The following is a 25,095-nucleotide window of genomic DNA, read 5'->3' on the forward strand; positions in this document are numbered from 1 at the left end:
GGAGAATGACCAGAAACTTCAATGGGAAAGAATGCATTCTAGTATTGTAACATGAATCTTATCATGACAAAAAGCCAACACAAAGTTTTGGACTGGAAATCTCCCTGATAAAGACACCTAACTTAACTTAACAATACTATGGATCAAAATCAGTCACTTAATATAGACGATTGACACATTTGCTAACACAGCTACTAAACATGTTATTGTAACCAGTCAGACAATCCTTGATTTGCACTTTTTATCACTCCAAATTTTATTTTTCTTGCTGACTATATTACCATTTGCCACAAAACATTAAAAATAGTTGAAAATAGTGACTTTTCAACAGAAAAAGTGACTTTAGTTGAAACATCTTGAAAATAGTGACTTTTTAGTGACTGACCCGAAAATAGTGACCAAGTCACTAAATAGTGACTCGCTACCAGGCCTGATGGATGTTAAAAATTGCAATCAGTCAAAAGATTTCAAATGCTACTAAAACCAAAAAGCTCTCAGAGCTCAACAAGACAGCTCTATGAACATTAGCGTGGTTCACTGGAACCGTTTTCTCAGATCATAGCTTTTTTGGTTCCGTTTCGGGTCCTGAGTATCTGTGCAAAATTTGAGCGTGATCGGTTGCGTCTACACTTTGCGCATTGCAATTGAAATTTGTATGGGATTTTGTACGGGAAAACATACTTTTATGTAATTCAGTATCATAATTTACATTTTATATAACTCATTTTGGTATCACAATGGCCAATTTTTCCGAACTGGTTCATTATGCAACTGAAATGAGTTGCATAATGAAAAATAGTTGTATAATGTTCATAATGCAACTCATCCCAACTAACATTTTCAGCGCTATAAGCTTCAGTCATTTGCTTTCTGTTGTGTAACCATCGAGTAAAAGCAGTCAACGCTGAATAAAAGGAAAGCTAGTCAAATATAAATCATAAGCTAATACACGACTGCAAAACAAGCACCATACAGCTACCAAACTCGGTTTTCAGAAATCCATTGCTTGTCACTGGGGCTGCCTTTACTCCACTCTATTGCAACTCCGGGAGATTTCCCGGAAGATGTGAAAACTTGAACACATCGAATAGGAGTCTCCACTAACAAAACAGCTGCTACTATACAGTACAATTCATTATAATGACAAATCCCCAAACCAGAAGCGCTTTAAAGGCCGTTATGCGATTTAATTACGGCTAGATGCTGTAATAAAGAAACTGTTGGTTTACCAACACGGCTTGTCGGATGTAAACATTATTGTCAAAACAAACGTTAAGCGGGATATATAACTACTACACAAATTCTTTACAGCTATCCATGTATGTGCTGTAAAATTATTTGGGTTGCTTTTATTGCACTTTAAATCAATGCCGGAAAATTTGCCGGAAGATGTGCAAATCGAGTAAGAATCCCAGCCACTACAACAGCTGCTTTTATACAGTACGTTTGTAATGTTGCCAAAACACAAAACAGCAGCGCTTCGTAGCCGTTTAAAGAACACTCTTTCAGCTAGAAGGGAGGATTAGCCGGAATAGAAGATGATCAATCGACAGAACTCCACATGGCGACCGTGACAGGATTGTTCCAACAATAAACTTATCTACATCTAAAGTATTCTACATCTACACTACTGCTATTAAAGTGCTCAAATATCCTAATATGCTTAAGGAAATCTTTCTGGAGTTTTTTTTTCTAATAATTTACCTGGAATATTCTTCCCTGGTATTCTACTAAATTTCTACTGAAGTTTATCCTGAGAAATTCCTACAGGAATTTATCCATGGGATTCTGTTGGATTCACTTCAGAATAGTCTTAGGTATTTCTCACAGATTTTTACTGAAATTCCTCCAAAAACTCCTTCTGGAAATCTGCCAAGAGTTCCTTCTGGGAGTCTTTTAAGAGTTTCTTATAGGAGAAAAACCTGCATAAATTCATTCTGAAAGTTTTTGAGGGAATCTCCCGATGTAATTTGTTGAAGAATCTGCTGCAGAAATTCCTGAATTAATCTCCGAAGTAATTTCAGAAGGAATCCCTACAAAAAGTATCTAGAAGAATCTCCAAGAGGAGTTCTGGAGGAATTCTTATAAAAAGTCTTGGAAAATCGTCATTAGGAATTACATACTGGAGCTATCTGTAGAAAGGGCTCGTGCAAGATTCCCCAGATAATCACCCAGTTATAATCATGCTGTGCTTCACAAAACGCTCACAAGTTGGCGATAGTGTGTAAACATCAATCAAAATCGATCGACGAGAACGTCGTGAGCAAGCGATTTGCGAACAACAGAGTATTTAAACAAAGATTCGAACTAATTCTTAAACAGATGAGAAATGGAAAGTGAGTAGAGTACAAACTCTGTATCCAACCCTCGTTAGACCGAAAATGAAATACCCATCCCACACATGAACAATGCACTTGCAACAAAAGAACGAGTGATGCTACCAGAATTTGTTTAGAAAATGTAACCTTTTATACAGATTCTTCTCTAGGGTGATGCCATCTGTGGTATTGTGCAGTACCAAATTGATTTAGCTAATGCTAATAGGAAGATCATCGAAATTCGTGTATAGGTATAGAGGAAAAACCCTTCGGAAACAAAGGCTTTCGGATGCAATGCAGTAATCCTGGAACACGCCTCTAGTATCAAGTGATGGTTTTCATCCTCCGGGAACGAAATGTGTATTATGTGTACCTACGACTTAATGGTTGCCAGCCGCAACAGCAAAAAAGCTTACAAAACCAGCAAAGGTGTACGACCAGAAAAGTGGGTAAGTTTCCAAGCTACTTCTAAAAATGCGCAAACTTACGATGAGATGTGGTGGTGGTTGTTCTTGATGCTCACACAACACTGTTAAAGGGGCGGTTAATGAAGTTATATAGGTAATAATTAAAGTTTATAGAGAATATGATAAGAAGAAGGGCCAAACGAGGAAGCATCTTACGATTCGTCGTCGCTATTGGCCGCGCCGGCTCGCGGTTTTGGTCCACCGGCCCGTTTCGCCATGATGATCTGGTCCACCTTGAGGATCGTGCAGGCAGCTCCGACGGCGTATTTCAGGCCCCAGTACTTGGTCTGGAACAGGTCGTAGATTTTCGTGCTGGTCACATCGACTGTGGCCGGTTGCTCGGCATCGATGTCGAATCCTTCGTTCAGCTTGCCTTCCTTGTGGGCCAGGTAGAGCTTGTTCACGATTTCCGTTGCGTTGATGCCGCTGTTTTCTGCGAGGGCTTTGGGGAATGCTTCCAGGGCGACGGCGAACTTTCGGACGGCGTATTGATCGAGGCCGGGGAGGGTGTCGGCGTATTCTGCCAATTGGCGGGCCAATTCGATTTCAACGGCTCCAGCTCCCGGCAGGAAGCGCCCATCACGGGTAAGACCCTTGAACGTGTTGACTCCGTCGTCGATGGCGCGTTCGATATCGTCCATGTAGTTATCGGTGGAGCCTCGGATAACGATGGTAGCAATACGGCTGTCTGATCCCTCCGACCGGAAGATGCAAACCGAGGTGTCTCCGAGTTCGTTAACGAACACGTTGTCGCAGTAGCCAAGTTCCTCCGCACTGGGAGGGGTCAAACGGGGCAGGACAGTTCCATTGACGGCCTTGCTCAATCGACGGAGGTCGAATTTGGAGTTCAAACGAACTGCCATCAAACCGTACTTGTTCATATAGTGCAACGCCATGTCGCCGAACTTTCCCCCGGCAACAACCACCTTTGCTCCGGTGTCGGCAATGGCCTTGATCTGTGACTCCAACAAGTTTTCCTCTCCCTTGCTGAAACTCTTTAGCTCATCGGCGCTCTTGATCAACACGGTTCCCTTGGTTTCCGTCTGAATGATATCCACCGGGCAGGAGAACAAAGCAATCTTGGCATCCTTGGCCGATGAGATTTCTCCCTCGACGAACCTCTTGAATACCATGCCATGAATTACTTCGGACGTGTGCAGTCCACTGCCAAGAATCTTGCACACCCGGATGTTGTCCACATTGAACGTGGTCTTCTCCGGCAGGATCGACACACAAGCCTTCGTGATCAGTTCCGAGATGAATTCCTCATTTCCCAGCTGCTTGGACATGATCGAGGCTTTGATCGCTTCCTTGACCAGTTCCTGATTGCGATAATCCTTCACTTCGTGACACACCAGCTTCGGCAGAATCTCCAGTGCCTTGTCCAGCGCCTTCTCGTACCCCTCGGTAATATCACTGGTGGTTACTCCCAGCCGCAGCAGCTCCTCGGCCACCTCCAACAACGCTCCACACAGAACCACCACAAAGTTTGTGCCATCGCCGACCTCCGCCTCCTGCATCTGGCTCGCTTGAATCATCAACTTGGCCGCCGGATGTTCCACATCCAGCTCGCGCATAATCGTACCCGCATCGGAAGTGACAAACTGCTTCTCGATGTGGTTGATGATCATCTTGTTCATTCCATTCGGACCGTAAGCCGAGCGCACCGAACTGGCAAATTCCTTGCAGGCGTTGATGTTACGGTACACTGCCTCCTCTAGCCCGGAATAAGCCTAAAAAGAATGAAAATTTCTCACGTGAGTCATCACCTCGCGGAAATCGGAAATCCGATTCCACCCAACCCCAGACTCGACAGTTTCCACTTACGCGAGCGCCTTCCTTGAGCATGGAAGCGAAACCGGGTGCTTTCGGGACGTGGAGAGCCATTTTCGTTCACAGATTTTTCTTGATTCAAGACACAAGAGACACCGCAGTGTAGCTGCTGAAACACAACCTCAAACTCGTTTTTCTGATCACTGGTGCACCGAGCCGAAAACGGGTCTTTCTCGTGCAAGCACTGCTGTTGTTCTGCACAGCACACAGAGGAAAACGGAGAAAAAACACGAAAAACACCCCCGCTTTGACAGATTTGTGTGATGGTGTGAGTGAAATCGGCAAGGTGGGAAGTTTTCGTTTTTGCCGTTTTGTTGTCACATCGAGCCGACGGGGGAGCGGACAATAAAACCTGAGAACGTTCCAGAAGATGTACTAGATTGCACTGTAGGGACAATGTTTCACAAACAAGAGGCCAAAAAAGTGAAACGCTGAGCACATTAAAGCAATGATTTCTTCGAGGATTTCTTGCCAAAGCGTGAAAGATAGAAAGATTGAATTTTGTTGGGGGGTGGAAATCTTTCTTCGGCGCACGCGAGACGAACCAGCCAAGGGCTAAAGCCTGGTTTAGACGGTGCAAGTGACTTGATTCCAGTCAGTTGAAAATGCCTAATTGAATGCGAATTGAACGTGTAAACACCACCATTCATCTCACTTGAGCAACTGACTTGACTTGAACGAAAGTTGAACATGTTGAACTATTTCATTCAAGTCAAACGGAATCATCTCACTTGCCCCGTCTAAACCCCCGATTCATGTGAGTTGATTTCAAGTCCTCTTTCAAGCGAGATGAATTCAATTCAGTTTGCTCACGCGCGGCACGAGCTGAACAATGTAAACACTTGCTTAAGGTGAGATGCATTCAAGAGCATGAAAGTGGACATTCAAGTTATTTGCTCAGTCTAAACACATCATTCCATTGGATTGAACATGTTTGAGAAGTTAGCAAGTCAGATGCTCATTTCACATGAACAGTGTAAACCAGGCATGAAAGTCTCTTAAATAAAGGCAAATCAATCAATCAATTATTTCAGCGCAACTACACCAAAAATGGGGCACGTTCGGTGTAGTACTAGATTTGTAGTAATGAGCTGAATTTTAGTATGGTGAGAAGGTCAATTCTCCGTTTCTGCAATGAAAGGTGCAAAAAGCGAGGGTATTATGATTCCTTGCCTAATTTGATGCTGTTTGAGCATGGATAACTATGTTGTTTATGTTGCAAGAAATGGAGAAAACAACAACATTGTTGCCCAAAGTTTTGCTCAAACAGCATCAAATTAGGCAAGGAATCATAATACCCACGCTTTTTGCACCACTTCATTGCAGAAACGGAGAATTGACCTTCTCACCATACTAAAATTCAGCTCATTACTACAAATCTAGTACTTCACCGATCTGTCCTATTGAAAGCAGCTTTTTGTTGGAGCAGTAAAAGCAATGGGACACGTTCGGTGTACAGTCATGACCCGCTGGTTGGGGGCTTAATAGTTGGGTGACTTTATAGTTGGGGCCCCGTTAGTTGAGCTGTCAGCCAACTAAAAAGTACCTGGATGTCATAATTCAATGTCAAACTGAAAATGACAACCAATCTGTAATTCCGAGGGGCGAGCTAATGAGTTTTTGGATTCTTAACTGATAATCGAAAAGAATTTCTATTTCATATTTCTTAAAAAAAAAAGAATATGTACAATAGGACAGATCGGTGAAGTACTAGATTTGTAGTAATGAGCTGAATTTTAGTATGGTGAGAAGATCAATTCTCCGTTTCTACAATAAAATGGTGCAAAAAGCGTGGGTATTATGATTCCTTGCCTAATTTGATGCTGTTTGAGCAAAACTTTGGGTAACAGTGTTGTTGTTTTCTCCATTTCTTGCAACATAAACAACATAGTTATCCAAAGTTTTGCTCAAACAGCATCAATTTAGACAAGGAATCATAATACCCACGCTTTTTCTACCATTTCATTGCAGAAACGGAGAATTGACCTTCTCACCATACAAAAATTCAGCTCATTACTACAAATCTAGTACTACACCGAACGTGCCCTATTACTTCGAAACAAATGCAAAACATCGGCAATCTTTATTTTGTCGATCATTGAAAGCGTTTTGTGCATGCTTTTGGTCCGGGTGGTTTAATAAACATCTATATTTTCACTTCACCGACTAAAAATGGGTGAAAATAATTATTTCTCGCATTGGCCATATATGTATCTTGCAAAACGTATCAGTTTTGCTCTAAATGTGAAACAAATTAAAAAAAATTACCTTTTGCTTCCAACCTAAACATGATTAAAAAAAACAATGCGCACGCCCCTTGTGCTGCTGTCACTTCACCCAACTAGCGAATCGAATTCGTTGGTTGGGTGGAGGTTGTGGCTCAACGAGCGGGTTCCGACTGTAGTACTAAATTTGTAGTAATGAGCTGAATGGGACTCGTTCGGTGTAGTACTAGATTTGTAGTAATGAGCTGAATTTTTGTATGATGAGAAGGTCAATAGGACAGATCGGTGAAGTACTAGTTTTGTAGTAATGAGCTGAATTTTAGTATGGTGAGAAGGTCAATTCTCCGTTTCTGCAATGAAATGGTGCAAAAAGCGTGGGTATTATGATTCCTTGCCTAATTTGATGCTGTTTGAGCAAAACTTTGGGCAACAGTGTTGTTGTTTTCTCAATTTCTTGCAACAAAAACAACATAGTTATCCAAAGTTTTGCTCAAACAGCATCAAATTAGGCAAGGAATCATAATACCCACGCTTTTTGCACCATTTCTTTGAAGAAACGGAGAATTGACCTTCTCACCATACTAAAATTCAGCTCATTACTACAAATCTAGTACTACACCGAACGTGCCCCATAGGAAGCAATCAGTGAAGTACTAGATTGAAAGTAGTGAGCTGGATTTTTGTATGGTGAGCTGATCAGTTCTCCATTTCTGTAATGAAATGGTACAAACAGCATGGGTTATATGATTTCTTGACTAATTTGATGCTATTTGAGCAAAAGTTTGGGTAACTGTGTTGTTGTATTAGTTATTTCTTGAAACATCAACAACACAGTTACCCAAACTTTTGCTCAAACAGCATCAAATCAGACAAGGAATCATAATACCCACGCTTTTTGCACCATTTCATTGCAGAAACAAAGAATTGACCTTCTCACCATACTAAACTTCATCTCATTACTACAAATCTAATGCTTCTAGTGCTTCACCGATCTGTATTATTCTCCGTTTCTGCAATGAAATAGTGCAAAAAGCGTGGGTATTATGATTTCTTGCCTAAGTTTATGCTGTTTGAGCAAAATTTGAGCAACAGTGTTGTAGTTTTCTCAGTTTCTTGCAACATGAACAACATAGTTATCCAAAGTTTTGCTCAAACAGGATCAAATTAGGCAAGAAATCATATAACCCACGCTGTTTGCACCATTTCATTGCAGAAATGGAGAATGGGGCACGTTCGATGTAGTACTAGATTTGTAGTAATGAGCTGAATTTGAGTATGGTGAGAAGGTCAGTTCTCTGTTTCTGCTATGAAATGGTACAAAATGCGTGGGTATTATGATTCCTTGCCTAATTTGATGCTGTTTGAGCAAAACTTTGGATAACTATTTTGTTTATGTTGCAAGAAATTGAGAAAACAACAACACTGTTGCCTAAAGTTTTGCTCAAACAGCATCAAATTAGGCAAGGAATCATAATACCCACGCTTTTTGCACCATTTCATTGCAGAAACGGAGAATTGACCTTCTCACCATACTCAAATTCAGCTCATTACTTCAAATCTAGTACTTCATCGATCTGCCCTATTGATCATCTCACCATACAAAAATCCAGCTCACTACTTTCAATCTAGTACTTCACTGATTGCCTCCTATTTAGGTCAAAAACATACATATTCAAAGGATGTTACACATTATGATGATGCTCGTATGATCGTTAAAGCCTCCCCAACTAACAATTGCAAGTCACAAACAAACAAGCTTGCTGAATTGTTGCTTAATAATGGTAATGATAGCTGAACTAAAATTATGCTCTACACATTACTGTTTAAATGATTTTTCAATTGAGAAAATTGTCAATGTTCGACTTTTCTCATCGGTATCAACAATGATAAATTAAAATACTTTTCAAAAGTTTAACAAGAAATTTATTCGACAACCATTGATTCCTTAACAAAATAGTTTAACAAAACATTTGTCTGCATCTTATTAAGCTGATGTATCGATAAGCATATGCTCCTGAACAATGTGCTTTCCACTTGTCAAATAAACGCCTTCAGCCCGTCATAGTTTGACTCGGAACTTTGTTCGGATTATGGGATAAATCATGGCTAAAACTGTTTAGACAACCAAGCTATCAATGAACCAAAATTTTAAACGAATCACATAAAATAAAACAGATTAGAATTATGTAGTTTAACATTGAGTGCCAAGAGACGTAATCAACGTAAAAATTAGGAATTCATTTATTATTAGTCTGTAACAAGATATCTTGTACCTTGATTATTATATTTTTTTATCTTCCGCAGCAGTTCGATTGTACGAGACGCTTGGATCGATGCATTTGGCATTTCAGTGCTATCGTGTTAACTGAATATTGTTCCCACAGTCACCTAGATAACCAAACAGCATTCAGAAATCGACATATTTCAAATATCCCTAAACATCCTTATGCACTATTTATTGAACATAATATCAAGATTCCATGACAAAAGCATAAATAATAAAATTTCTTAACGGATCTTCGACTGAGCATGAGTAGATACACTGAACAGATGCTGTGAATGCACCATGTCCAAGACCATACCGCACCACATATTGTCATACATTTTTAAAGATCGATATTTATTAATAAAAATAAAAACATTTTCATATCGCAATTAGTTCGTCTGGAACTTGGGGCAAGACACTGTGCTGGAGAGTGCATTTTCCTTCACAGAGTTACTCAGAAATTCTCTGGATTGCTCCCGTTTTTGCTTTAGTGTTGCCTGATTTATCGCAAAATCAAAACAATATTGCCCGATATCTCGCTTTTCTTGCAGTTTTAGGGGTGTTTTTTAACGAATTTCGTCGATCATTGATGAAAAGAGTTACTCAGAATTTCTCAGAGTTACTCTCGTTTGCACAGTGTCTTGCCCCTAGGTCTGGAAACAATATCTTCAATAAGGACCAAACATTTTTAGCCGCATTCGATACAAGTTTTCTCACCGTGCGATAAAAATACTGACAGCGAAATCAGAATGGCAAACACGTGTTTTGAGTTGAACAGCGGTTGAAGTATAAGGCGTTGTTCAGTTGATTACCACGTGCTATGCTAATTCACCTCTGCTGAACACAAGTTCAGGAGTGATCATTATTGAGTCATGGGAAGATTATGTTTTGCTTTGGGTGCTGCATCTCACCATCTCTAGGATGGCGCAGATAGGAAGGCACGCGGCTGGCAATCAACAGGTCTCGATTTCAAATCCGGATTTAGGTAATTTTATATGTAATTATTATTTCATAATAGGTGTTCTCAACATGAGAGCAATAATTACTCTCGTGAGAGTTCAACATTTTTGCTTTTTATTTATTTTCAGTCATTTTTGCCAAAGCTTAATAACAACTTTCTTGTACATTTGTAAAATGCTTTGAAAAACAAAAAAATAAGTTGATGTACAACATGATGCTTTATAACTTCTCCAAATTTGTGTGAACAAAACCCGAACATAGGTTTTACGTGAAAATAATTCAAAGGTTATTCAACATCATGCTGAATTAATTCGTCATAATGGTGCCTGTTAAATGAGTGATTGTTAGTTGGGTTCACTGTCCGTTAAAAATACCCACAAGGTCATTTCTGGCTGAAAATTTGACGAAAATACCTTATTTTTGAAGCACCAGTTTTCACTGTTTTGGACACCCCAATATATTTTGACCCTCTTAAGTATGTATTTTGGACACCCGGTGTTTAAACCCTTTAGAAACTATTTTCTGCCAATCTGCCACTTGAATATGCTGGATCACATCCTAATTACTCCATTGACAAAGGCTGATTAGACGAACTTTGCGAATTTTATGTGCTGGAATGATAAACGGTTTTGTTTACATCTACAAGTTTCCTCAGCACCGCAATCTCTTTTTGTAAACATGGTACGACACTGACACGGATGACGAGATTGACAAAAACGAATTTCAAGGCAAATAATGCCATTTCCACTGCGGAAATGATTGCTGCCCGTGCAGAGGAATCTAATTTAGCGAATGATTCTAAAAATTTTCGCCATCTCTTCATTAAATCTGTGAAATTTGTGATAATACGACTCAGGGGGTCCAAAATATATGGGGGTCCAAATTATATTGGTTACCCTAGTATCACATGATTCCTTGCCTAATTTGATGCTGTTTGAGCAAAACTTTAGGCGACAGTGTTGTTGTTTTCTTCAACATAAACAACATAAACAACATAGTTATCCAAAGTTTTCGTCAAACAGCATTAAATTTTGCAAGGAATCATATTCCCACAGACGAATTTATCTTCGTTTGTGATATTCCCCACGCTTTTTGCACCATTTCATTGCAGAAACGGAGAATTGACCTTCTCACCATACTAAAACTCAGCTCATTACTACAAATCAAGTACTGCACGAACATGCCCCATTTAAATTCTCTCTTTCATTTTCACTTTTACAAAAATTCAGTAAACAACAAGGACAAGAAACGTCAAAATCCCATACAAAATAACAACAGTGCAGTGCTCTAGTATTGTCGGGCCGCCACCAAACCGGACTTCGCACAATCAAGTCGCGACGCGACCCAACTCGCGACGTTTTATAATCATGTCAAAAGTAGTGCGCATCCTTCCCGTTGTTGTCAGTAACACAGCGCACTAGATGCGAAACAGTTGCGACACTTGTGGACCAAGAAAATGACAATTTTTGATTGAATGTCGGTCTTGATTCCAACCGGATAGACAATATATAAAATTTTAATCATATCATTATACCAGTGTGCTCTAGTACTTCACTCCAGCTTCAATCGAATTTGTATCGTAATATTTGCACACCCCATTTCCTGAAAACGATATTTTCCATCCATCTTGTTTTTCCATCCGTCAGAGAGTCAGAACAAACTTTTCATCCGCGTAATCCAATCTTTTTCGATCGCCATTTGTTACAGTTCGGTTACAATTTTCGCAATTTTGCCGTATAAATTAGCAAGCAAAAGTGTTCAAATTTGGATATATTTACTTCGTACAGTGCATTTTATCGAATAATTGCAAAAAGTTACTGGAATCGATCAAGATTCGGTTGTACAATCGTTCGGAAAAGTGAGCCAGCGGAATCGACCAGAGTGGAGTGGTGTTTGTGCTTGAGCTAGTAGAGGTCACCGAGAAATCCTTCCAACATAGGGCTATCCGAGACGGCCGTAATGGACATCATGGCTTCGAACCTTCAACAGCAGCGGGCCATCACCGAGCAGTTGAGGCGGGAGGCCGCGATCCAGCGGGTTCCGGTCACGCAAGCCGTGGCCGACATCGTCAAGTACGTGACGGAGCACGAAGCCGAAGATTGCCTGCTGGTGGGCTTCTCCAGCCAGAAGGTGAACCCCTTCCGGGAGAAGAGCTCCTGCCAGATTCTGTAAGGTGGGTGTGACGACGCGGAGGGGAAAAGGCGAAAGAGGAGTGCGGCGCGACATCCTGCCCCCTCAGTTGAAGCTAGGAGGAAGAATCTCGAAATTGCCAGCGGCCCAGTTCGATGATCAGCCGAATAATGGTGAGAAATTTTCTGAATATGGGAGGGGTGGGAAAGTGACGTCACCAATCGTCGTCGTCGTCGCCGTCACTCTTTTGTTTACTTGTGTGTAATCTATATATAGATGTTTTAGCGGAAAATGCAATGAGGGAACACAGGCTCACGGTGGCGATGTGTTCCCTTCACGTATAGATAGAGATCGCTTGATGTCATGCTATAGAAAAGGGGAGGGCGTTTTGAAATCACACTGGAAATTGAAAACAGGAAATTAGCTTGTAGGCAGCAATAAAGCAGGTTGAAATCATTTGGAAGAGGCATCTCTGTCTCTCGCATTCTCATCCTATCGGCATTACAAAACAATATCGAACGTTAGAGAGCAAATCGACCCATTGAAATAAAGTAGAATTTATCAGCTTCTCTAAGAAAAGCATAAATAATAACACGAAACTGAAGGAAATTGCCAACTTTACCTACTATTGCTACTACTACTAGAGAAAAAGAGGATGGAATCAGAAACAATATACTATTTATTAAATGTTACTAACCGAATCTGGTAATATCATCCGGTGCGTTGCATTTGTAGCATTTTCCTAGACGTTGGCAGGTACCTAAGCAAAGAGTTTTGAAAGGTTTGTGGACAAGGAATTTTGCAGCAGCACACGTCTAATGCTCGCGTCGGATAAATAAACCGTAAAATATTTATGTACTGTGTAACGAAAAAGGAATCGGTGTAGGAGTTGTCATTTGATCCGAAATGTCCGTCTCATAGATATAGGGAGGGTGATAATATTTGGTCAGAGTCTTTACATGTTTTACCATAGACTAACTTATAGACTAACCATAGATCAACTAATAAAACCATTGAATTTAGTTCGTCCAATCCGGTACCCAATAATATTCATTACCGTGTATTTTTTTCGCGGAAGTAGTCTTGGACGAATTTCGAGGGGATTTCTGTAAGATGCCTTAGCAGAAGTCTTGAAGAAATATTTGGAGAAATTCTTGGAAAAAATCCTGAAAGATTTTTGGAGTATTTCCTGGAGCAATACTTGGGGAAACTCTTGGGTTTCTGGAGAAATTCTTGTAAAAATCTTTAAATTCCTGACGAAGTTCTTCGAGAACCTCCAGAAAATGTTCCTGGAGGAACTTCTAAAGTAATTTCTGTAGGATTTCCTTGAAAAAATTCTTGACAAATTTCTGGAGAAATGCCTAAAAGAAATCTCGGAGGTATTCCTGGAGTAATTTTTGGAAGAATTTCTGAAGGATTCCCTGCAGGTTTCTGGAGAAATTCTTAAAGAGAATCTTGGAAACATTACTAGAGGATTTCTTGGAGCAATTTCTGGTAAAATTCTTGGAGGAAATTCTGGGGTAATGCTTGGAGAAGTCGTGGAGGACTTCTTGGAGAAGTGCCCAGAGAAGTTGTTCGAGTAATTTTTGGCAGAAGTTTTAGAGGAATATCTGCAAAATTAATCCTGTTGTAATTCTTGAAGGAATTCCTAGAGAGATTCTTGTAGGAATTTTTGGCAGAATTTCTGGAAGAATTTTTGAGGAATTATTGGCAGAAATTCTTGGAAGAACACTTTGAAGGATTCTTTGAGGAATTGTTGACGAAAGTCTTAGAGGAATTATTGAAGAATTTTATGGAGGAATTCCTGAACGAATTCCAGGACGGATTCCTGTAGGCGTTTCTGGAGGATTTCTTGGAGAATTTACTTGAAAAAATCCGAAAAATCCCCGGTGGAGTTCTCGGAGCAATCCCGAGATAAATTTTTGTTGTAATTCCTGAAGTAAGGATTTCTCCCTGTCCAAGAGTGATGGGTTTGACGATGGCTTATCAAGCGTCGTCATATAGTGAAAATGTGTTTAAATAATTTCAATTTTAGTCTTTTATAATTATAGATTAGCTAAATTAAATATAGTAACGAAAATTAGTGAAATTGTAAATGGAATAGTATTTGAAAGTAACTAGGTTTTGAATTAAAGCATTTCTTTACAAAATTAATCTAAAATAGGATTCTATTGGTATGGTATGAATAATCATACCATTGCTTTATTGTCTTTAATTTAAACGCTTGATTTCTCATGCCTTCAGCATACGCTTAATCGCTGTCGCATGATCTAACAACAGTTGATTACGCGCAGTGCTGGGGGGACCAACAGGGCTTATTACCAGTCTATACTAACCCTCTAACTACTAACAAGACTGGGAAGCCAACGATCACTCATTGCACTTTTGGTAGTAGTATTAGTAGTAGTAGTTAGTAGTAGTAGAGTAGTAATAATAGTAATAGTAGCAGCATTTTATTAACAAGTAGATTCGTACTATTCTTTTTCACTTCTTCGAAATTATTTTTATAGCAACTATAAACTCAGGAGTGGATAGCATAACGACATTGATTGCAGCAGGGTCCAACCTTATTATGTAATGCAATAGTTCATGTGGGATGTCTCTGCATTACTTATATCTTCTAGTTAAGACAGGGCAGAGTAATAAGAAAATCGCATTAGAGAATGAACAATTTAGAATCTAAATTTTAGATGTTGAATGCTGTTCACTCAAGAAGTTCGCTGGTGCAGGTAGAAAAAAAAACTTGAATCTCTCTATTTCTTAAGTTAAATTTTAAAAATTACATATTAAACGAATCCCCTCCACCCCCGGAACACTCCAACCAAATCCCAGCTGGATATCATCCGGTAATCTCATCATAGTGAAGAATCAAACCGATATCGGCTTATAACTAACTGTATCTGGAGCTTGTCTCATTGAGATGTCTCATTGAGACTCGCAATGCTAATGTGATGTGCACCAACATCGCGAGTCTCAAGCTCAGGGAATTTTAATGTGCTCACCGCCAACTTTTCTCAATCTCATATTGAGATTTGTGCGTACATATACTCTGATAGTAACAAGAAACTATATTTAAAAATGAATGTAAATTATGCTCTCTATGATGCTCAACAATGCTATAAACAGAATACTAAAATTTCCGGGCCGCCATTTTGTGGAGTTTGGCGGCCCACTGTCTTCTTGTCATTTCAGGTTCATTTTGTACAACGCGTGGCTACATAGAGTGAACAATACCATCGTCTAGGGGGCATTTTGGAGCTAAATTCGGTGAGTCTGTTCCATTATATTTACGTTGTCATTATTTTAAATTCACCATGGATAGTGCGGCCTTTTTTTACATGCATATTGTTATGCATCTGTTTGTGCACATTTGTTGTTACCCATCTTTCGTGTATTTACTCAACTAGCACTGAAAAGTTCGTCACTTCGAGTGTCGGCCTAAATTCTTAGTATTCATTTCATTAAAACTACTATTGTTGTACAGTCCACATATTTGATGTTGCCACGTTCAGCACCGGTTTGTCTACATCTGCAAGAGCTTTTGGCTGGGGGTGGGTCTGGTTTGCAGGTTTAGCGGGGGCCTACCACTATTTGGGAGTGTGAGGGGGGGGGGGGGGATCTCTGCATTGAACTCACTACTCATCAATTCCGTGGGGTCTAGAAGACAATTGACGATAAGATTGGAAAAAAGCTTGCAGTTGGGACTAGACTAAAATAGTGGCCGAAAGAAAACAACGCGCTAGACAGCATTATTATTATTTTTTTTAATATTTACCCATAGGCTTTTCGCCGGTTGACAGTATAGTATTTAGCTGTGTACGAAGATACGGATTAGTTGGTGTACAGATGACAGGGTTCTCACGGGAAGTGCTTCAAGCGAGGCTTACATAACAACTGACAATAAAGAGACCTATTTTCCTTGACTTTCTACGCAATGGACATCTGACCGAACACACGTGTTTTCGTTAATCTCCTAGGCATTATTAAGACATGACGTATGTGCATGACGGAACAACTAGCAGGACACAGTTCCAGACGTCTCTTTTTAATAACGATATTCAGCATATTTCCAATAAAACTACACTTCAATAAAGCAAAGACTAAAGCTGCTATGATAGAACAGATCAGAATGACTTAATTGACTTAATGACTACCGTCAAACGGGGTGACTTGCAACACTTGATGTCTTCTGTCTATATCTATCAAAAAAACATAAAAAACGGACGCTTACCTACCAAAACTCAGTTGAACTAAAAAGTTTACATACTATCTTAGTAGTAGCCACGATTTTTACTTTTATATAAATAGTTTCAACAAAATATTCATAAATGTAACATTAGTATGAAAAAGTAACAAAAATGTGAGCTCTAAATCGTTGCCTGCAAAAGAATGATAATCATAATTCCCCAAAAATAATATTCCATATGCGGATTCTTTATATAATAAGCTATATAAATTTCCATTTTACTTTATAAAAACATTACAATATCTTTGTTAAATTCATATGTTTTGAAATATGGTACCTAGACGGGGTGACTTCTTCTTCTTCTTCTTGGCGTAACGTCCTCATTGGGACAAAGCCTGCATCTCAGTTTAGTGTTCTATGAGCACTTCCACAGTTGTTAACTGAGAGCTGCCTCTGCCAATGACCATTTTGCATGCGTATATCGTGTGGCAGGCACGAAGATACTTTATGCCCAAGGAAGTCAAGGAAATTTCCTTTTTACGAAAAGATCCTGGACCGACCGGGCATCGAACCCGTCACCCTCAGCATAGTCATGCTGAATACCCGTGCGTTTACCGCCTCGGCTATATGGGCCCTAGTGGGTGACTTGCAACACTCATTTTATTAACAATTCAAAGTCCAGGAAAACGAAATATTGTAGTTTAACTAATAGTTCACCAGCAACAGTCTGAAGCATCATCATAAGAACTGAAAAATACATTAAAACTTATGTTAAATTAACAATTAGTAACTTGGTGTTTTGAGCCCAATATTTCCATATAAAAATTCACAATTCAGTTTCCTATGTAAAAACAAATACAAAAATATGAATGTCAACCCAAACGACATCACAATAGTAACAAGAAGACTTACCAAATATGCTTGAAACTAAAAATAAATATCTGCGTGTTAGAAAAGGGATTTACATTGAGTGTTGCAAGTCACCCCGCACGACGTGTTATCAAAAACGACCTTATTTAGCTTTTTCAACATGAAAAAATAAATCAATCTATAACTTGTTCACTTTATTTTGTAGAGGGGCCGGCTATTAAAACTATTACAAAAAGTTTAAATTTTAAAACTGAGTGTAATCAACAAATTTTGTTAGTTGAAGCTTAAAAGTGTTGCAAGTCACCCCGTTTGACGGTACATATTGGAGATCTACTTCGAATAACTGACAAATTGACAAGAACCTAACTAAATACAGGGACCATACTACAAAAAAAACAATTGACAAAAAGAAAAAAGGGGAAACTTTTATTAAAACTATTTTTGTTCAACGCAGGCCAAAACAGTGTCGACTTGGGCCACGATATGCCTACGTACTGCTGTGTGTTGAAACAAAAATAGAGGCTCATAGAAGCAAACGTAGGGAAAGGGTGCGGTGTTAGAACATAAGCACAGTGTGCTACCGCCGTAATCACTATGAAAAAAAAATCCTGAAGTAAGGATTTGCTAAATAAAATTATAAAGGAACTGTATAAGAATTCCCGGAGGAATTGTTGGAGTAGTTCCGGAAATAATTTGTAGAGGAATTGCTAGAGAAATTTTTGGAGTAATTTCTGGAGGTTTTTGTGAAGAATTTTTTTTCAGGAAATTCTGGAGAAATCCTCGGAGGCATTCTCGTAGCAATTCCAATAGGAGTTCCTGCAGGAATCTCTGGAGCAATTTTTAAAGAAATTTGTGGAGGAATTTCTGTACGAATTCCTTAATTCCTTCCTTCCCACGACTTTGAACGACTATTTCTATGCCAAGAAAGCGTTTCCGAAAAAAAGTACTTGAACAAAAGTTATTGCAAAATGGTCAAATTTTTCGAAATCAACAAAAAAAAAACCCGATTTAATCCACCTATGGTGAACAGAACCCTTCTTACACTTAAAATTATTGTTGTATTATTTGTATTTAACATATTTTTTTTGTGTAATTGACCAAAAGTTCTAGAAAATATTGTGGATTTAGCATCTAGTGGATTGGTTTCCAAAATCGCATCATGGACCATGGTCTTAACTACCAGAAATGCCAGACACCTCCTAGAATCTTGTATGGCATGTTTAAAAAATAGCTTACATATTCTGGAATATTGTATTTTTTGTTAACTGCCCGAAGATCTTGAATCGATTAACAAATGGATAAGAAAATCAGCGAGATACACTTTGTCTAATATCTTTTAATCAGTCGATTAAATTAGCTCCGAAGTACTTGGTATTCATGGTTATGGTGTAGAAAGGACAAAAACGATATATCTACTAAGTTAATCAGTTTTGGCATTAGCTAGTTATTTTGGCTGTCCGGTTCTTGCATTTTCCCACAATATATAAATTCAAAGCTTTCATTTAACATATTAGGGGTACTCACTAAACAGATTTAATTGCTGCTTGACTTAGATTTTCTGCTTATTTGAAATTTTTCATGATTTTTCGAATGAAATAATCAAAGAGCGGATCTGGTGTGATGGTTAAAACACGTGACTATCACGCCAAGGACCTTGGATCGAATCCCACTCCCGACAAACTCACAAAATATGAGTTCTTCCTTCGGAAGGGAAGTAAAGCGTGGGTCCCGAGATGAACTAGCCTAGGGCTAAAAATCTCGTTAATACAGATAAAAAAAATCAAAGATTGCCTTGGTGATCGCGACGTTTAATCAGTTTAATCAGTTTACGCTGTTAAGTGAATCCCCCTATTGTTAGTTTTCATAGAATTCCTGAGTAATTGTAATTTGTTATTTATAATTTTGTTGAAAACAATAACCTGCTAGTATACACTTTGTATGAGGTCAGCATTATTTATTGAAAAGTAATTTCCCATAGACTGGTCAAAAACTCATGCAATTGAAATACGCTTTGTAAGATATCTCAGTAATCAAATGTCGAATCGAAATAAAATTTCAGGGCCTTTTACAAGGATATTGTAGCTTTCATTTGGTGCTTAGAGAACCCAAATCGGTTGACAGACGGCTGAGATATTTATTGTGGTACCCTTGGTCAAAAATCTCTCAAAAAGTTATCCTGTATTACTCCGAAGTACTCTTTGAAAAATATCTCGGTAACCAAATGTCCAATTTAATGAAATTGTATATAGGGTTCTACTAGAATGTTGTAGCTTTTATTTGGTGCTAGGAGAACAGAAATCGGTTGAGAGACGGCTAAGATATTTATTATGATACACTTGGTAAAAAAATCTCAAAAGGTTTAGTTGTATAAATCCTAAGTACTCTTCGAAAGATATCTCAGTAACCAAATGTCCAATCGAAAAAAAATTTGTGGGCGATCTACTAGGATGCTATAGCTTTCATTTGGTGCCAAGAGAACGCAAATTGACAAACGGCCGAAATATTTATTAAGATACACTAGGTCAAAAATCTTAAAAAGTTTAGATGTATGACTCATAAGTACTCTTCGAGAGATATCTCGGTAATCAAACGTCCAATCGAAAAAAAATTCAATAGCGTTCTACTAGGATGTAGTAGCTTTCATTTGCTTCCAAGAGAACTCAAATCGGTTGACAGACGGCTGAGAAACGTGCGTGACTTTTTTTGTAACGCACATACACTCACACACACATACACACATACACACATACACACACACACACACACATACAGACATTTGCTCAGTTCATCGAGCTGAGTTCATTGGTATATGAGACTCGGCCCTGCGGGCCTCGGATCGAAAGTCGGTTTTTCGAGCGATATTTATACCCTTCTTATGGGGTGTAAGAAGGGTAAAAAGTTGTAAATCAATAGTATTTTGATTGTTTATCAATAGTTCCACTATTGAAACAAGTAGTTTGGAGTTGGGTTTACCTAATGGGATTACAATCATATTCTGAAAACTATTGCATCATATTCATCTGATTCCGTTTGTCTCGAGTTCGTCGAAAATCGATGGTGCTCTAGAGCAACCATGGGAAGTGGAGGGTTAAGGACTTTATGGAGTAATTCCTAAAGTAAATCTAGAAGGAATTCCTTAAGTACCCTAGCGTGGAGCGGACCTGGTGTGATGGTTAGAACACTTGACTATCACGCCAAGGACCTGGGATCGAATCCCACTCCCGACAAACTCACAAAATGTGAGTTCTTCCTTCGGAAGGGAAGTAAAGCGTGGGTCCCGAGATGAACTAGCCTAGGGCTAAAAATCTCGTTAATACAGATAAAAAAAAGTACCCTAGAGCAATGTCTGGAGAAATCCTGGAGAACTTGATGGAGGGATTCCTTGGAGAATTCCTGGAGGTATTTGTGGAGTGATTTCTGGAGTCAATATTTCTTGGAGGAATTCTTGTAGGGAATTCTTTAGGATTTTTTAGAAAACTCTGGATAAATTTCTTTAGGATTTGTAGGAGTATTCGTGGAGGAATTTCTGAAGGTGTTTCTGGATTAGTCAAATATGGAGGAATTCCTAGAGAATCTTCTGGAGGAATCCCTGGAGTGTTCCCAGAGAGAGAAGTAGAGCTTGAAGGTCTTATTTCGTAAATTTCCGGAGTGTTTCCTGATAGAATTCATGAAGTAATTTCTGGAGGACTTCCTAAAGTTTTTCGCGGAACTCGTGGAGGAATTCCTGTAGGATTCTCTTGAGTTAGTCCTGGATGATTTCCTGGAATTATTCTTGGAGGTATTTCTGGAATATGTCTTGTAGGAATTCATGGAGTATTTCCCGGAACAATTTATAAAGGAATTGTTGTACTAATCCATGGAAGAATTTATGGAGTAATTCCTGGAGAAATTCCTGAGGAACTCCTGGAGTATTTGCTGGAAGAATTTCCGGAATATATCCTGAAGGAATTCTTTGAGGAATGACTGATGGAATTCCTGGAAAATTTTTTGGAGAATTTCGTGGGGGAATCCATTAAGGAGTTCTAAAGGAATCTCTAGAGAATTTCTTGGAGCTGTTACGGGAAGAAGTTCTGAAGGAATCTGTGGAGGAATTAGTTGAGGAATTTCTGAAGGAGTTTCATGACGAATTTGGTAAGCCTTGGAAACATCCCTTGAGAATTTCTTGAGAAGTCCCTGAAGGAATTTTTGAATGAATTTGTGATGGATTTTCTGGTTGTATCCGTTGCGGAATTTCTGTAGGAATCCCTTTAGAAAAACAGTAAAAAACATGTCAGGTCACTACAATATACATATTTTACGAACCTTACTTCAAAATACTATGAAGATCTTTTGTATGCCAGTGGACGCTTAACAACACAAAGAGATTCTCGTAGTATTACGAGATACAACAGAAATAATCGTGAAAGATTAACACCGATAAACTGCCCCCACTCGCATAACAATCCCATTTGACTTTTCGTCACTTTTGAGTTATTTAACGTTATGAATAGTCATCATTTTCGATGTACTTCCAGAAACCAAAATAAAAATTACGATTTTTTATGTCAATGTGTGAAAAAATACCATGTCATGAGCGTCCCATATTAAAAGACAAAATTGAATAACTTTGTAGTGATTGTATTATTTTTCACAGTTACGTAGGTATTCACGCAAAGCAATCTGTGAAAGTTTCGAGATGATCGAAATATTTTTCAAAATTTGGCGATTTTTTAAAGTTTTATGCCGTTTTCTCAATTCCACAGGAGTAGATCTTGTTGAGCTTGAAGGTCTTAATTCCAGAATAGTTTGGATGACCTAGATCACCAAGTGAATGTTGCTAAGTTATTAGAATTGCACTCTGAGGCTTTAAAAGTAGCGTAGATTATATTCCGTGAGCATATGCTACAAAAAAAAAATATTCAAAGATTCACATGTTGCGACGCATATTTCAAAATACATTGGGGTCGGTTTATATGCCAGTGGATACCCGACTATCAACACATAGAGATACTCGTAATATAAGGTGCAACAGACACAATCGTGAAAGAATTATGACGATAGAGTTTTCTCTTTACTTCAAGAGAAGAGGCTGTAGACCTTGAAGAACGTAATTCCAGAATAGTTTGCATAGTATAGACTACATTCCACGAATATTGTTTACAATTAAAGCATGATACAGTAGATCTCTGAGAAGCAGACGTCACACTTTACTCGCATCCCACCACGCCTTTGACACGTCTATATCAATAACACGGAGTGACAGTAAAGACATTAGGGGCCCATTTTTATTTGATCAACACATTTTGGGGCCGTTATAACAAAAGAGATGTTGACAACAATGCCTGAAGCTGGGCTGCATCCCATCTATTGCCTTTTTAACGGTTGATTCAAATATCCGGTAGCCGCGGCGCTGACATCGTTTTTGCTCCTGTTTGACGTTTGCTCACTACCGGCATCTAGCGGTGTTCTAAGCGTTACATCTGTTTCTCTGTTTGTAGATGTCGTAACCCAAACTTCTAAGTGTATTGGAGGCCATTTGTATTTCACGGTATGTTCAACTACCACAATATCGAGTTGCTCGTAGCATTGCAAGGTCTAATGAACATCAACGTGACTAAATTTCTTGAACAGAGTGAACACAAATGATGGTAGATCCTGGAGATCTTAAGAAAATGAATTCCGGAGTAGTTTGGATGACCTCGATCACCCAATTCATGTATCATGAATTTTCTAGGGGTGCTTTGAGGCTTTTTGAGTACCGTAGACTATGTTCTGTGATCATTCATCTTGTTATAAAATTTATTTTGGTTAGAGTGTTGGATTTGTGACACAAACTTCGGAGTACTTTGGAGGCCTTGGAATAGCTCCCGGTTGAAAATTTCAACAGACTATGATGGGTAGAGTGATACATTGCGAGTCAAGGATCAGTCAAAACTATTGATGATTAGCCAAACGATGAAATTTGAGCAAAACAGGTAGACTAAACACTAGAATTTATTAAAAATACATTAAAGCAACATATATTCGGCTACCAGCAAAAAGGGGGAGGGGTACCATGTATTTCTTGACTATAAAAAAACACTCCATGGGAAAATGTTTTAAAACAAAGAAGATAATGCATTTCTACCAAAAGAAGATCATCCCGGGTGTTTACGAGTTAATAAACATCATTGTTTTCCAATACATAGTAACAAGTAATTAATCCTGTAATTCCCTTTGCCCTTCAATTTCAGTCTCAATGCAACGGTCTGCAGTGCAGTCTCAATTTACATCCAAATAAGCTTAAATTTTGAGAAGAGTAATAGAATCTCGTTACGAATTCGAATAAGTTCTTCTTCTTCTTTTTTATGGTTCTATGTTCTTTGGCTGCCATTGCATGAATTTGTATATTGTGAGGCAAGCACAATGAGTCATTATGCCCAGGGAGTCGAGAGAATTTTCCCGACGAACGGGAATCGAACCCGCCGTCTCCGGATTGGCGATCCATAGCCTTAACCACTAGACTAACTGGAGCCCCCAAATATTCGTATGAATAATAAAAGAAGATACATTATTGATGCTTTGAACCTCGACATGGTTCAACTAATCCTATAAAACACTTGGGAAATATCACGATCGATTGAATGAACAGTACCGTTCTCCCTTTGTAATTCCCGCATAGCCCTTCAAGCTTGTGCAGTCTTAATTTTCAACCAAATCAGCTCAAATTTTGGGAGAGGCATAGAATCTGGCTACGAATCGAATAAGCGGTATAGAACATAAACGAAATAGCGAAACAATTTTCACATTCTCTATCGTATACGTAAGGTTATAACCTTTCGAGCCACACCAATTGGGTTCTTTAGGGGTATTCAGATTTTTGTATAATCGAAGTCTACGCCCAAAAATTAGTCGAAATCCAAAATTTCATAATTTTTTGTGCACGGGAACTATTTTTGAAATGCATTTAAAGTTTGTATGGGGATTTTTTTGTTCGGGGCGAACTGTCATTTTGTCGATTGAACTGTCATTCTATACACGAAAATTAAAACGGTTTTGTTTATTTAACCATCAAGACAAAGGAATTGGATTGCAATAAAATCGCGTTATACTCAGAAAAATGAGCTCTTTCGATTAGGCTAAACAAAAAGGCAATATTCAATTCACTAAACAACCCAATGAATTAACTACATCGGCTGTTTTCCTACTCTCCGCATCGACCAATGTGGCGCTAGCTTCTATGCGCGAAAAATCGCTAAAAGTAAATCGCAAAAACATTGTATGGCGAATACCATCTAAAGGCAAATTCTTCATAGTGGAACACATTATTCGAAAAAATATTTGGTAGTGGTTGTGCACAATGGTGACCACTATTAAGCCTACCAAATATTTTTTCGGGAAAAGCTTTGTATTTCAAGTAATTCAAGTTTAGATGCATTTCGCCATACAAAATTAAATTGATTTACTCCTGCTGATCAACTGTGGCTGCGCGCAAAGCGGGTAGTCCATTGTGCACGTCTGGTAAACTGCTTCAGAAGGATTATGTTCTGAGGTAGCGATTATGTTTAATCTGTGAGTGACACTCATTTTTGGCCATATCAGAACCCCCTGCAGATTTTTGTCCATACAAAGTTTTCGAAATTTGTATGGAACGTAAACTTTGGCCAGACCACCCTCCCTCTTAGAATCTACGTAGTTCATGGTCGTGGGCTAGAACCTTTCAAATGTCTCTCATGATTTCAGGCCGCATAAGGATAAGGAAGGCATATGTGCGAGTCATCACGCAAAAACGGCTACGCTCAAAAATGTGTTCGGCCTGCACATTTTTAGTAAACATCCATGCCGCACATGACTGTGTTGGAAACACACATTTTTTTAAAAT

At 38.8% G+C, this 25,095-nt stretch overlaps 2 protein-coding genes across 2 annotated transcripts; one reads left to right on the forward strand and one right to left on the reverse strand.

Moving 5' to 3' along the window:
- Positions 1 to 2,637: 2,637 nt before the first annotated feature.
- Positions 2,638 to 4,835, reverse strand: LOC109428956 (T-complex protein 1 subunit theta). Its single transcript, XM_029874928.2, has 2 exons — positions 4,613 to 4,835; positions 2,638 to 4,518 (listed from the first exon to the last, which is right to left on the reverse strand). Exons 1-2 carry the CDS (start codon positions 4,670 to 4,672, stop codon positions 2,938 to 2,940), a joined length of 1,641 nt encoding a protein of 546 aa, XP_029730788.2. The 5' UTR covers positions 4,673 to 4,835; the 3' UTR covers positions 2,638 to 2,937.
- Positions 4,836 to 11,704: 6,869 nt separating this feature from the next.
- Positions 11,705 to 13,072, forward strand: LOC109428955 (guanine nucleotide-binding protein subunit gamma-1). Its single transcript, XM_019704800.3, has one exon. It carries the CDS (start codon positions 12,029 to 12,031, stop codon positions 12,239 to 12,241), a length of 213 nt encoding a protein of 70 aa, XP_019560345.1. The 5' UTR covers positions 11,705 to 12,028; the 3' UTR covers positions 12,242 to 13,072.
- Positions 13,073 to 25,095: the final 12,023 nt, after the last annotated feature.

The sequence above is a fragment of the Aedes albopictus genome, chromosome 3 (genome assembly GCF_035046485.1).
Source record: "Aedes albopictus strain Foshan chromosome 3, AalbF5, whole genome shotgun sequence".
Lineage (NCBI taxonomy): Eukaryota > Metazoa > Arthropoda > Insecta > Diptera > Culicidae > Aedes > Aedes albopictus.